Source organism: Sturnus vulgaris, chromosome 22, assembly GCF_052056855.1.
Source record: "Sturnus vulgaris isolate bStuVul1 chromosome 22, bStuVul1.hap1, whole genome shotgun sequence".
Classification (NCBI taxonomy): domain Eukaryota; kingdom Metazoa; phylum Chordata; class Aves; order Passeriformes; family Sturnidae; genus Sturnus; species Sturnus vulgaris.
In genome coordinates this window covers 3,032,830-3,047,105 of record NC_142264.1, presented here as the reverse complement: position 1 = coordinate 3,047,105, position 14,276 = coordinate 3,032,830, and the positions used below count along the sequence as shown (strand labels likewise).

Below are 14,276 nucleotides of genomic sequence, written 5' to 3'. Positions count from 1 at the left end.
CTGTCCTTTGGTGTCTTGAGATTCATTTTTCTGCTCTGGCTCCAGGGATTTGCAGATTTATTTTTATTTAATTTTTTTTTTTTTTCACCCCCCCCGTATTCTCCAAGGCTGAGGATGCCCAAGCTCCTGCAGGGAAGCAGGGATGGGATCAAGGTTTTCTCCCCAGCCTTAAGCTGAGACTAAAAACAAACCCAGCTTTAGCAAATTCTCCTCTGCTTAACCTTTGGCACTGTGTTTAGCCAAGATGCCTTTCCTTGCTTTATCTGCTCCTTGAGGAAAGGCAGTTCCAGCCCTGGTCATTATGGGATGGATCCTATCAGCTCTCCACGAGGTGTAAATCCATCCTTATCAAGGAGAAAAAGCTTTTTCAGCCTCCCCTGCCTCTCGGAGACAAGTCCCAGCTCTGCTTTGGGGCTGGTTTCTCTCAGCTTATCCCAACAATTCCAGGCACTTCCCATGGAAAAGGGGGAGCTTTAGGCACCTGAGGGAGAGAAGGGCACAGATGGCTTAGCTGAGGTGTCAGGGAGGGGTGGCTGAGCTCCTGTGGGCACAAATAGCAGCTGCAAAAATCAGCCAAGCATTTCTTTGACCAGGTTGGGTATTCCCTGCTGGATGGAATTCCAAAGGAACACGTTTGGAGTTCTGGTTGTAATTGATGGCCTGAATAACCCCATAACCATGGGGGATGTCCCAATTCCCCCGTGGGTCCCATGGGCAGGTGGTGGCCAGAGCTGCTTGGAAAAGGGAAATGTTCTACGAGGCAAAAAAAAAACTCGGATTTTTTTTTTTTTTATTTTCCCAATATTCTCAGCCCGGTTTTGGTGGTTACATTGCAAAAGCAAAAGCTGGAATAGTAATGGCAGGACTGGATTTATATTTTAAAAAAAAAAAAAAAAGAAAAGGGAAAGGAAAGGAAAGGAAAGGAAAGGAAAGGAAAGGAAAGGAAAGGAAAGGAAAGGAAAGGAAAGGAAAGGAAAGGAAAGGAAAGGAAAGGAAAGGAAAGGAAAGGAAAGGAAAGGAAAGGAAAGGAAAGGAAAGGAAAGGAAAGGGAAGATGTTTCTCGTTTTAAAAACGGAAAATTGAAACCCACTTTGCAGACATTTCTGTTAATTTTGTAAAGGTTAATCAGTGGAAACAATGACTAATGAGCTTCAATGGCTGCTCCTGGAAGGGTGACTCGGGGAGCTCTGAGAGGTGCCCAGATGTTCAGGAGCTGCTGCAGGGAGGGAAGTGACAACCTGGGGATGGAGGAGGGAGCTCTGAGGTGCTCCTTCCCCCAGGGCTGATGTGTCCAGGGCTCCTGGCAATCCTTTCCCTGTGGATCTCTGCCCAAAATGTGAACAAAATTCCCTTTTTTGGGGGGGGAAGTCAATGGGACACATCCACGATCCAGTGACACCGAGGCAGATTTGGCCCATAATTTCAAAAATATCCTTTTCCACAGGGCTGTTTGCCAGTCTGGCCAGGCTCCCTTTGGAGCTTCTGGTTCCCATTACTGCCCAAAAAAAAGCTCCTGCTTTTCCCCCTGATGCTTTAGCCGTGTTTGTCTGGTATTAAAGAAGAATTTTTTTATTTTTTTCCCCTCCTCTAATTAAAGTATCCAAGTAGTAAAGCCTTATGTAACTGTCTGCTGAATGAACTGGATTTTGGCATCGTGGTCGAGTGGTGTGGTGGCTCTTTAGGAAACTCAAGAGCAATTTCTGCTCTGACCTTGGGGCTTCAGGGAGCAGCTGCTCCATTACCCAGCCCTGGTGCCTAATGAGCTTCCTCTGCACCTGGATTTTAGTCCAAAAATCTTCCCTTTGGCTCTTTTCTGGGTTTATCAGATGCATTTCTCGCTGTGTCTGTTGCTGGTGGAACGTCGAGGCGAGGCAAGATGCAGGAAAGGGAGGGGAGATGTGAGAGCAGCTGGTGGGGTGGGAGGAGCAGGGAAGTTTTGGGGACAATAAGCAGCTTTTGGGACTGGACAGGGGGACTCTGCAGCCCTGCACAGCATCAGGTGGAAAAGGAGTTGTTTTATTGCTGATTTTTTTGGGGGGGTGGGTACAAAGCTTTTTTTTTCTCTCCTTTTTCCTGCACCTGCCTTGCTTGGGGCTGTCGGTGCTGTTGCACTGTTGGTTTGTCTTTTGGGGAGGTGGATTTGGGGCTGGGGATGAGGCAGCTGCTCCCTGGACGTGGAGATTTTCCCCTGGCTCATCTCAGGGGATGCACCCACGTCACCAAAGCAGCCCTGGTGCGTTTTGCTGTGGATTTCTTTGTGTTTCTGCCTTTACTCCCAGCCTTGGGCTGGTGTCTCCAGCCACCCCTGACCCTGTGTGTGTGTGTGTGTGCTGCCATCCCCGCAGGGTGACATCCAGCAGCTCCTGATCGTGGCAGACCCGCGGGCAGCCCTGGATTACTGTGAACACTACAGCCCCGACTGTGACACGGCCATCCCCGACTCCCCCCAGTCCCAGGACCCCAACCAGGATGAATACGTGAGTTTCTGAGGGTGTTTGGGGCATCGTCACCGAAATTTGGGTTTGTGTCACCTTTGCAAAACGCGCGGCTCCCTCCTCCCGCTCAGCGTCCCCTCGATTCATCTCCAGCATCCAAGCTTGTTTTTAGGATTTGTAGGTTCTGGGTTTGGGAGTTTCCCTTCTTTCCGAGCTCCTCCCGTTTCCAAAGATTGAAAGGATCATCCTCGTGGAGCTCAGAAACACGGGAGAGACAACGTGAGCCAAGTGTGGATTATTGACCTTCCCTGGCAGCTCCGGAGCAGCTCCTGTTCCTAAATTTCAAATTATACTGTTGGACTTGTAAAAGGATCAAACAGTTCTTTCTCAATATTCTGTGAAACAACAGGTGTTAAAGGAGGGAGAACTTTTCCCCTGGATTTGTTTTGAATTTCATTTTGGCAGAAATGCTCCCGAGTCATCCCTCGAAGCTCCTGTGCCCAGTAATTTTTGTATGAAGGGTTCACCCCAGGCCTTTTCTTTAAAAAAAGGAAACACAATAAAAAAGGCTGGTGGAGGATGCATTTGTATATTTGCTGCCCAATTAGAAATGTCTGGCTGTGGCTGATTTTTAATGACCATCACCCGAATTTTGCCCTTTTTTTAAGAGGTCTCAGCTCACTGCAGTCACTGTCTGGCATCCTGAGCCACTCTCTTGGGCTTTCAGCTGAGCCCAAACCTGCAGGGTCAGGGAATCCCCGTGAACCAGTAATGCCATCAGCCCTCCCAGTTTATCTTTGGGATTAAATTAATCCAGCACCTAAGCCGGGCTTTGTGATGCTCACGGCGAGGCACAGCCCCGGGGAAGCACCGCCAGCACTGCTGGAAAAACAATAAATAACACAAATAAAACAGCACTTTGGAAATCTGTGGCAGCAACAAAATAAAACTCCTCTATTTTGGAGCCAGCAGCCCAACAAGAGCTGGCTTGTCCCGGGCATGTAGGAACAACTCCTCCACGCTGCCAGGGAGGAGCAGGGCTGTGCCTGGCTGCAAGCAGCTCCTCTCTCTTTGGGTTTCTTGCTGAACGGTGACTGACGCCTTGTGGAAAAGGATTTGCTTCTCCAAATCCTCCTGCCTGCAGGCTGGGGGTGGATGGGAACTCACGGGGATGCTGTTGGTGCAGGAAGGATTTCTGCTGCTCTCTCTCAGGTGTGGCAGATCTGGGAGGATTCAGCAATCCGAGGTTAAAAAAAAAATATCATAGAGTCTCTGGCTTGGAAGGAAGGATCTTAATCAAATGCCAGCCCCTTTGCCATGGGCAGGGTCACCTTCTGCCATCCCAGGTTGCTCCACATCCAGCCTGGCTTTGGACACTTCCAGGGATGGGGCAGCCCCAGCAGCTCTGGGTGAGCATTCCAAGGCCTGGAATATTCCAGGGATATCCCATTGGATCTGTCCTTTAGATATCCCATCTAAACTTGCAGAGGGAAGCTGTGATGTCCAAATGAGCTGGCAGGGACACCCCTGGGTGCTCCCACCTCATTCCCTGCTTCTCTATTACTTTTTATCTTTTTTTTTGCTTTAGTCAGAGTCGGGATTGAAAGCATGAGAGACAGAATTTCGTGTTCAGACTTAGTTGTTTATTAATTCTTATCTATGTTACAGTGAGTGCTCCAGCACTTCTAGCTAACAAGCTACAAATGAAGAAGTAGTGATGTATTTTGCTCATTACAAGGTCTTTTAAGGCTTAATTGTCCAATTAAAACTAACACCTAAATCATTTTTACTTTTGACCCAATGACCAAACACCCATGACCTGCAGTGTGGCATTTTCTATCCAATTATAAAAGTCCCACCTAGACCTGAGAAGAAGAAGGACAACAAAGAAACTTCCACCTTAAAACTTCCATTTTGTCCCATACCTATTACTGTACTCCAGAACCCCAAATCCCAAACCCTTCACCACGTGACATTACACTCTTCTATTCAAACTGCACACCAGTGATTTTAACTCAATTTTGGAAGTTTCCTCCAAAGCCTCAGGTCAGGAGCAGTGCTCTTTTTTTGGGGGTGGGGGTCAGTTCCAAACTCCTTTTCCAGGGTTCCAACACTTCTCTCCTTGCAGTACACAGATGGGGAGGGAGAAGGTGACACTTACTACTACGAGTACCCCTACTACGAGGACGTGGATGAAGCTGCCAAACCAGAAACCCCCACCACCAAACCCAGCCCTCCTGCAGTGGCTGCTGGAGAGAGACCCGAAACCAAGCAGGTACTGGGGCAGGTCCTGGGGCAGATATTGGGGCAGGTATTGGGGCAGGTACTGGGGCAGGTCCTGGGGCAGGTCTGGGGCAGGTCTGGGGCAGGTCTGGGGCAGGTCCTGGGGCAGGTATTGGGGCAGGTCCTGGGGCAGGTATTGGGGCAGATATTGGGGCAGGTCCTGGGGCAGGTATTGGGGCAGGTACTGGGGCAGGTCCTGGGGCAGGTCCTGGGGCAGGTCCTGGGGCAGGTACTGGGGCAGGTATTGGGGCAGGTATTGGGGCAGGTCCTGGGGCAGGTATTGGGGCAGGTCCTGGGGCAGGTCCTGGGGCAGGTATTGGGGCAGGTCCTGGGGCAGGTCCTGGGGCAGGTATTGGGGCAGGTCCTGGGGCAGGTCTGGGGCAGGTATTGGGGCAGGTATTGGGGCAGGTCCTGGGGCAGGTATTGGGGCAGGTCCTGGGGCAGGTCCTGGGGCAGGTATTGGGGCAGGTCCTGGGGCAGGTCTGGGGCAGGTATTGGGGCAGGTATTGGGGCAGGTCCTGGGGCAGATATTGGGGCAGGTCCTGGGGCAGGTATTGGGGCAGGTATTGGGGCAGGTCCTGGGGCAGGTCCTGGGGCAGGTATTGGGGCAGGTATTGGGGCAGGTCTGGGGCAGGTATTGGGGCAGGTACTGGGGCAGATCCTGGGGCAGGTCCTGGGGCAGGTATTGGGGCAGGTCCTGGGACAGGTATTGGGGCAGGTATTGGGGCAGGTCCTGGCAGGGGTGAAGGTGCTGAACCTTTACCCAAGGGGAGGCTGATGCTGAGTGGTTTTTTGTTTCTCTCATGGTGGTGTTTTATTCCCCACAGGATTATCCAGCTCCCACAGCACCCCCTGAGAGAGGGAACCCCGGGAATCAGCCCAAGGAGGATGGGGCAGTGGATGATCCCCTGGTGGATGAATACAACTACGAGACCATCAACGAGGAGTATTTCACCCCAATGCCCTACGAGGATCTCAACTACAACGAGGAGATCGATCCCCAGGGTGGCCTCACTGAAAATGCAGTGGAAGCTGAACTCCCCACCAGCACTGTCGTCACCTACAATGAGACTGATGTAATTTGAATTCATTAATTTTAATTTTTTTTTTTTTTTTTTTAATTAATTCTGCTGTTTCATAGCCCTGGAAGGAAAGGAGATGGGAGCAGCCAGATGGTAAATCCATAAGTGGTTCAGGCAGCTGCAGGGAGAGGAAGTTTCTTGTAAAATGTTTTCACTCCAGATTTTTCAGGGTGGGGAATGCAGATATTTAGAATTTGGTTAAGGATTATTCCCCTGGAAAAAGCTGCTCATATTGACATCTGCATTTCCTCGGGTGAAGTGGTTGTCTGACAAAAAGAGAAATGAGGGTTGCTGTTAAAATCTCAGTAAAAGCCTTTTATCCCAAAGTTATTAATATAAATCCTTAAAATGTTGATTTGCTGGAGAACATCAATATTTTTCATTTTGCCATTTCCACTGAAAAGCATTTTCATGTTTTTCAGTTTGGTTCTTTTTTTTTTGTTTAAACATTTCAACACTGGCACCAAGCCTTGATTCCAAAACTGCTGCATCCACCTGGTGTGAACCCCTTTTATTCTGTGCATGGATCTGCTCAGAGCTGGGATCAGCCCAGACCCCACAGCTTTTTCTGCTGGAATATTTGAACTTTTACCTCCCCACATTTCAACATCCTCCAGCTGAAATGCTGCACTCGAGACTCTACTGTGCTTAAACCTTTGTTGCTTTTCATGTTGATGCTCAAAGAGGGGAGTGTTGGTGGGACTGAGATGAATTTTTGGGGAGCTGGGTGCTGTGGAAGTCACAGAGCAAGGAAATAAAGACATTAAATGAGCAAATCCTTCATTATCCAGGAGCAGCAGCAGCAAGGGAATCAGTGGTGGGATAACGTGGATAAAATTGTTCTCTGAGCTCTGGGGCAAGGCTTTGGAACTGGCTGAGCTTTAAAATCCTTCCAACCCCAAAAAATTCCATGTTTTTATAATTGCTTCCAAATCCCACCCCAATTCCCAGGAAGAGCTTCGGGGTGGTTTCTCCAGTGGAGAATTCCTTGTTGTGGAGCTGCCACAATTCAAGGCTGGCAGGAGAGGCAGCAGAAGTTGGTCAGGATCCCTGGAGTTGGGAATTCCAGGGGAAAAGGTGTCAGGGGAAGGGTCCAAGCAAAGATCTGAGCAGATAGAGCCAAGGGCAGGGAGGATCCAGTGCAGCCAAAATGGGATGGGGGAGGTTGGAGAGCCCAAAATGATGCACAGGGAGAAAAAGGAAAAGGTTCCAGCCTGAGGGAACCCATGGATGGGAAACTTTTCCATTTCCTGACCAAGAGCCAGAAATCTTTGGCCAAGCTTGGACTTCCTAAAAGAGAAGAATTAAAGATTGGATAGAGGGGCCTTAAATAAAAAAAGTGGAGGAGGAAGGAGGAGGCATCAAGGGCCACTTGAGTTGTTAAGGAAAGGAAATAGAGGAGGAAAGTTCAGGCAGGGCACTGCCCACTTATTCCAAATATCATCTTTCCATGCAAATAGACCTGAGGACCTCAATTAAAATGTCAAACCAGAGATTTCTGATATTCATTTCATGCAATTTGATGTTATCCCCAAACCCTTAGAGCCAGATGAGGATTTTTTTAGATTTGGGTTTTAAGGTTTTAAAGTGCAAAACCAGGTGAAATATTTCAGCCAGGATAAAAGGGGGAGTGTGATAGGCACAGACCCCTTTGAAACAGCCCAAAGGAAAAATAATCCCGACTTTTCCAAGTTTCCTAATTTAATAATTGCCAAACTATAATTTCTGCCAAGGCCAGTTGGTGTTTGCAGAGGTAAGAGAAGGTGATTGCTTTAGTTCTAGGCTTAATCTTAGTTTAAAACCTCCTGAATTTAGACCCAGATGTTCATGTTTATGAGCTCTGAGCAGTTCTGGCACAGAAAAAAAAGTCTGCAAGTTTTGATGGCACTGAAATGACTTTGAATTCGTAGTAGTGAGGAGCCATTTCTCCAGGAAGCACTGGAAATAATTCAATTTCTGCACTATTTTGGTCATTACCTGGAGAGGAAAGGAACCCAATAAATCTCAGCAGCACACGTTGTTCTTTGCAGGGCTGCTCAGAGCGAGGGGTGCCTGCCAGGCTGCTGGGAGAGCAGCAGGGAAATTCTGAGCCTTGTCTGCATGTCCTTGCTGCTGTGTGTGACATCTGAAAGGGCTCAGGGAGGATTCAGGGGCTGAGGCAGCACATTTGTAACAGCTCCTGCTCCTGGGATGAGCAGATTGCATCCCAGACTAAACAAACAGGAGGTTTCCAGAGAAGTGAACTCGGGTTTTTTTCCACATTTCCTGCTGTAATTGGACGCTGGCAGTGACACACGCAGGGCTTGGTGTGCATCTGAAATCTGGGAATGGATGTTGGGCTCCTTGGCCTCGATCATCCAGAGCCTCCAACACCGAGGCCGTGAGAGATGAGGAGGATTTGGAGCTTGAAACTTCCATTACCTCTTTCTTCAGGCATTTGGAGTTTGCAGGATCCTCCTTTGTGCTGGGTTTTGTTTTCTTCACTCCAGCTTTTCTACTCTCAGTGTTTTATTGGGGATCAGCAGAGGAATCCAGGGAAGGCCAGGGTGTAGTTTTGACATGAGGCTTCTCCCATCTGTCTTCCTGCTGTTGGAGAAGTCACTGGAGACTTCAAAATTCCAGAATTTAACTTTCCCCAGGTTTTTTTCCCCTTGTCGTTATTATTATAAATCATCCTCATTTTGCAAAAAAAAATCACCTCCCTTAATATAACAACACATGAATATTCCATCTTATCCAGCTAGGAGAGAATTCCTGACCCATTGCTGCTCTTTCCTCTCCAGGCTGCTCAAGGAGGGGATGACCTGGATAAAGATTTCACTGAGGAAACCATAAAGGAATATGATGGGAATTATTATGACAATTATTACGACAGGACAGCCTCTCCTGACATCGGCCCTGGCATGCCAGCCAACCAGGACACCATCTACGAAGGGGTGAGAGGTTTTTCTGCTCCATCCACCAGAATTCTGCCTCAAAACGTTGGTGCTTGCATGACTTAGAGCAGAATTAGTGCAAAAAAAAAAAAAAAAAAGATTCACCCACTTGTAATGTGTGCTTAAACGAGGAGGAGCTGCCTTGGGGTCTTTCCTGCAGGAACCTCAGCAGGATTGTGGCAGGATTTGGAGTTTCTGCTGGGATTGGTGGTGATGGTGATGATGATGATGATGATGATGATGATGGCAATGTCCTCTCTGACTGCCTGCCTTTGTGTTTCCCTGTGTCCCACAGATCGGTGGCCCCCGGGGTGAGAAGGGGCAGAAGGGGGAACCTGCCATTATTGAGCCGGTAAGGAGCACCCGAGTTTGGGGTTTTCTTTTTTTTTTTTTTTTTTTTCTCCATGGGAAAAGGTGCAGAGAATTTATTCTCAGTGGGATAACTGGGAGGAAAATTCTCGTGAAATAACTCCTTGCTTCATTTAATCTAAAACACCGTAATTATAGAATATTTTTAAAGCTTCAAGGAGCGACCTAAATCATGAAGGAAGTGCAAGAATTCCCATGAAATCTCTCATTTAACAAAATAAAACGTGGGGCTGAAGCGTTAGGCAGGGGCAGAGCTCATCCCTCAGGAGTTTGGGAGTGCCCCTGGAACATCCAGGTCGGATCCTGCCCTGAACTCCCAGACTGGGGCTGGATTTAATGGGGCCACCAATGGGTTCATCCCTGTGGGAATAAAAAGGATAGAAAATAAATCCACAGCTCTGGAGAGGTTTGTTCTTCAGCAGCTCCACAGTCCCACCAGGAGTCCCTTGGGGTAGAAGCCTCTTCCTTTCTCTTTCTGGCCTGATTTTGGGGTTGTTTTTCCTTCTACGGGACAATTCCAAGCTGTCTGTGCCCTCTGCATCCTGCAAAAGCTGGGGGTTGGGGAAGGATCCTCATGGTGGGGATGGCTGGGGCTGGTTCCTGTGAGCAGAGCGAGATGTTCTTGGTTAATTCCCATTTTTTTCCCCCCTCTCTGTGTGCCAGGATGCCCAGGTACCCCCATTCCTGCATCTCCCAGGCCGGAATTGGGGGATCCTTGTGCCCAAGGGCTGAGCTCCTGCTCTCTGCACACCCACAGCTCCATTAACCTCATTTTCCTTGGCAGACGGCCAGCACAGCACCCAGAGCTGCAGCACCACTTCCCATCGTTATTCCCCTTTTAATTTTTCCTCCTTTTCCTCTTCCACCTGAAATTTCTGCGGGTGGTGGGGAGGGAGGGGAGCCAGGCAGAAGCCGGGGTGCAGTAGCAGGGGCTTCAAAACTCCAATTAATTCCCTTATAAAAACATTTCTGACCTTTCCTTCCCTCTCTTCCTTTCTGGGTCTCTCACTCTGCAAACAAAAGGAGGAGCCAGCGATTTCCTTATCACAGGGGTGGGAAGGGAAGGGGGGCAGCCAAACCCCACGAAGATGATGGCAGAAACCCAGCCTGAAAAGCTACAAAGCGAACAAAATAGTTAAGTTTAATCATCCAGAAAGAATTTGGCCGCCTTTGCTATTTCAAAACACTGGAGCATGGATGGCTTTTGCCAGAAAGTAAACAAGACCAAATGCTGCCTTGTCCCTCTCCGTGCAGCTCCTCTTGAGCACGGAAATTCGGATTTGCTGCGCTCTTTAGCTCTTTATTTTTTTTTTTTTATTATTTTTTTTTATTTTTTTTTAGCTTTTGATGGGAGCTGCAGGAGAAGGGAAATAAAACCCAAGCACAAAGTTGGATTCTGCAGGGTTTTTACTCCTTCCCTTTCGAACCCAGCTGTCCTTCAATCCTTGCTCTGTGCTGACACTTGCTGGAGGCAGCAGAGCAGGGCAGGGGCAGGAGGGATGGAGAGGAGGGATGCAGGGATCCCGAATATCCCAAATATCCCAGCTGTGGGGTCACCAGGCTGCTGGCACCCCCTCAGAACCCTCTGTCCTTTTGGGGGGACCCTGGTGCTCACCTTTAGGGAGGGTTTGCTCAGCACCTCTGAGTTGGAACAGGATTTCGGGCTGGTTTTTGGGACGTTGGCTTCACTTGTGGGTGGTGTCAGAAGCAGAATCCTTGCCCTGTTTTCTCCTGGGACGATCCCAAATCCACGGTTGCCTTGCCCCCCTCAATGGGATCACCCCACTGATGCTGATCCTAAAACCCTCCCAGGTTTTCCATCGCCCCCATTGATGAAACACAGATTTCTTCCCAAGGAGAATCTCCAGATGTCCCCAAGGCCAGAGCTGACACAAACCAGCAGATAAATGTGGGAAGATGCCCAGGATGTTCACATCCCACACGGGCCAATGATCCCTGACCCTTCCCCCTGGGGAGGAGAGTCCTGGGAAGCAGAGCCTTGGTGCTGTGTGTGCTCCCAGCAGCACCCCAAAAACCTCCTGTGTGGGCTGGGGCTCTCTGCACTCCCATTAATTCCTGTTTCAGAACCTCTCACACCAGAATGTGCCACCACTGGTCCCCCAAAAAAAGATGGATTTTGGGGTGTCCATATGCTGGGATCTGAACAAGGATGGGTTTTGGGGTGTCCATGTGCTGAAGCTCAAGAAGGAGGAATTTTAGAGTGTCCATGTGCTGGGATGGATTTTAGGGTGTCCATATACTGGGATCTGAACAAGGATGGATTTTGGGGGTGTCCATATGCTGAGACCTAAACAAGGCTGGATTTTGGGGTGTCCATGTCCTGGGATGGATTTTGGGATGTCCACATGCTGGGATCTGAACAAGGCTGGATTTTGGGGTATCCACGTGCTGGGATCTGAACAAGGCTGGATTTTAGGGTATCCACGTGCTGGGATCTCTGGGATTTCCCTGCAGGCTGGAGGACAGATGTCCCCATGTCCCCCAATCCCCCCCCCAGTGCAGCATTTCCACGGCTGACCCCGCCGTGGGTGAAGCCCCCTGGCCCGGCTTCCTCCCTGCTCAGGAGTTCCAGAGGCTCCTCTGTGCTGGCAGCAGCAAATTCCCCTCTCCCATCCACTGCAGTGGAGCCAGATCCTCACTGGGATTTGAAATTAATGGTAATTAATGAGTGTGGACACCAGCAAAGGCACAAAATAGAGCTGGCCAGGCATTTTTTTTTTTGGTGCAGAAACCCTGCAGGAAGCAGGGCTGGCTCATGGCAGGATGGTTTGGGTTATTTTTTGCTGCTCTGGGCTTAGGGAGGAGTGTGGTTTTTGGGGTAGGAATGCCTGGATTTTCCTGCAGACATTTCAGATTCGTTCAGCTCTGTTGGAGTGGGGTCAGCTGAGGCTTTTGGCACCAGAGCCTGAGAACAGTTTAGGGTGACCCCAAAGCAGCACAGCTTCTCCCACAGGAACCAACTGCTCATGCACAGATTTTTATAGGATTTCATCCCTTAGGAAAAATGTCCCTGTTTGCCACAGGTGAGCTGGGAATTGCTGACTCAGCCTGGGTGCTGCTTTATCTCTGCTCCAGAGATAAAAGTGACAGAACTCCTCCCAAATCGTTATCCTGACACCTTCTGGAAAGCATTTTCCAGGTGGATTGGGAGGTTTCTTACATACTCATGAGGGAAAAAAAAAAAAAAAAACCAACTCCCAAACTTTAATTTTCCTGAGTGCATGATAGATCTGATCTAAAGTGATGACAAAATATTTAGACTGAAGAGGCTGCAGTAACAATATCCCAGAATTTTTCCCACACAGCGATTTCCTACGTTCACAGAGGAAATCACAGAGTGCAGTCTGCTGGAAAAAAAAAAAAATCATTTAAATAAAAACCACCTTGCAATTTGATTGCTAACTTCTCGTTAAGCTCTTTAGGGCTAGGAAAAGCTTTTTCCTCAAGCTCCAGCACCATCAAGGCTGGACAAAAACCCAGGATTTGCTTTTTGCCTGGCTCTGAGCAAAGGGAGAAAGTTGTGGTGGGGAAGGTGATGCTGTGCTGGGAGTAAGGGCTGTTCTAAATACAGATTTTAATTATTTTAAAGATTTTAATTATTTGGCTTTTCCATGATCTGGGAGAAGTCATCCAGAGGGAAGGGAAGGGAAACCCTCCAGCTCTGGGATGTCTCCATGCAGCAGCAAGAGCTGCAATATTTAAGAGCACACACTGAGCTTTTCTCTGTGGTCCAAATGACTTTGAGGATGTGTCTAATCACTTTTTTTCTCTTCCTCCTGCCCAGGGAATGCTGGTGGAAGGCCCCCCCGGTCCTGAAGGCCCAGCAGTAAGTGGAATTTTCCCCCTGCTCCAGGTGTGGGATGCTGCACCCAGGCTCTGTTGCTCCCATCTGCCACACACGTGAACAGAGAGAGCTTTGGGGTGGATTTTCTGGTGCAAAAATAAACAGGGAGCTCGAAATCTTTTCCTGCTGCTTGTAGAAATCTGCTACAAATAATAACGTATTTTTGTGGCTTAGGGGTTTTTTTTTCCCCTTTTTTTTTCTCTGTCAGGGCCTTCCAGGACCTCCAGGACCAACAGGACCCGTGGGCTTAATGGGTGACCCAGGGGAGAGGGTGAGTGGCTGTGGTTTTCTCCTCTTGGCTGGAGTTTTGGGTGGGTTTGGGTGGGCAGAGTGGGGTTGTGGGGTATCCCTGGAGCCTTAAAATCCTGTGAGAGCAATCCCCAGAGGAATTCATGATGGGATACAGGGCAGAGCTTTGCATGCAGGGATCAAAGTGTTGGGGAACAGCCTCGTTACTCAAATGTATGAAGGCATTTTCCAAGTTTAAACCAATGTTAAACCTAATATAAAAATAGGCAAAGCCCCTGCTCTCTGCCTGTGCCCTTTGGCTGCTCCTCCCAGTGTGGCACTGGGAAAACAGGAGGGGTGAGAACACAAAGAGTCATCAGCACAGGGAAATAAGAGTTCAGCTGGGATTTTACACCCTCATTCCAGCTGCTCCCGAGTCCTGGCACAGGGTTTGGCTTTGCTTTGGTTCAGGATAGTCCTGGGCTCACACCAGGGTCTTTCCTTGGGGCTTTTCCACGTCCCAGGCTGCTCCCAGAGGGCCAGGAGCTCTTGTGCAGCACTTCACCTTTTCCCTGGGTAGGTTATTGCTGTGAGCACCAGGCACTGATTTATGTTCTTCAGCAGTGCCAGAGCTCAGGTTTGGGTGTTGCTGTAAATCAGGTTTGTCCCTGGCAGCCTCTGCTTTGTGAAGTGCTGCTGCAGAGCCTCCAGCTTTGGGATGGCTCCTCAAATATTTTGTGCTTTTGGGGATGGTGACCCCAAACCCCAGCCCTCAGCACTGCAGTTCTGCCAGGGAGCAGCAGTGATCTGTGCTTTGGGAGCTGCTGAACTCAAACCTCAGGTCGGAAGGAGCAGGAGCAGCATTCCAGCAGCCATCCATGTCCTTGGAAATACCCCAAAATTCAACCCCACTGTCCTCACTGCCCGAGCTGAGTCTCTGAAATGACCCTGGGGCTGCTCCTTTTGCCCAGCCCTGTCCCAGCCTGTTCCTCCCCCCTGGCAGGGGCAGCCAGGTGAGCAGGGACCTGGGGCTGAGGAGCAGGCTGCCCACTGCTCCCAGCAGGAATTCTGCCCCGAC

General features: G+C 49.3%; 1 protein-coding gene across 10 annotated transcripts in view; it reads left to right on the top strand.

Annotated features, from left to right (window-relative positions):
• COL5A1 (collagen type V alpha 1 chain) overlaps positions 1-14,276 on the top strand; it is a 144,147-nt gene that overhangs the window by 56,287 nt on the left and 73,584 nt on the right. For all 10 annotated transcript variants that reach the window (XR_015808104.1, XR_015808101.1, XR_015808102.1 and 7 more), the window contains exons 5-11: positions 2,346-2,477; positions 4,564-4,710; positions 5,546-5,794; positions 8,584-8,736; positions 9,032-9,088; positions 12,911-12,952; positions 13,179-13,241. Coding sequence is in view for 4 of the 10 variants with exons in the window: in XM_088177676.1 (XP_088033802.1) it covers positions 2,346-2,477; positions 4,564-4,710; positions 5,546-5,794; positions 8,584-8,736; positions 9,032-9,088; positions 12,911-12,952; positions 13,179-13,241 (843 nt within the window). In the remaining 6 variants the exon portion in view is untranslated. The remainder of the gene's footprint in view (positions 1-2,345; positions 2,478-4,563; positions 4,711-5,545; positions 5,795-8,583; positions 8,737-9,031; positions 9,089-12,910; positions 12,953-13,178; positions 13,242-14,276) is intronic.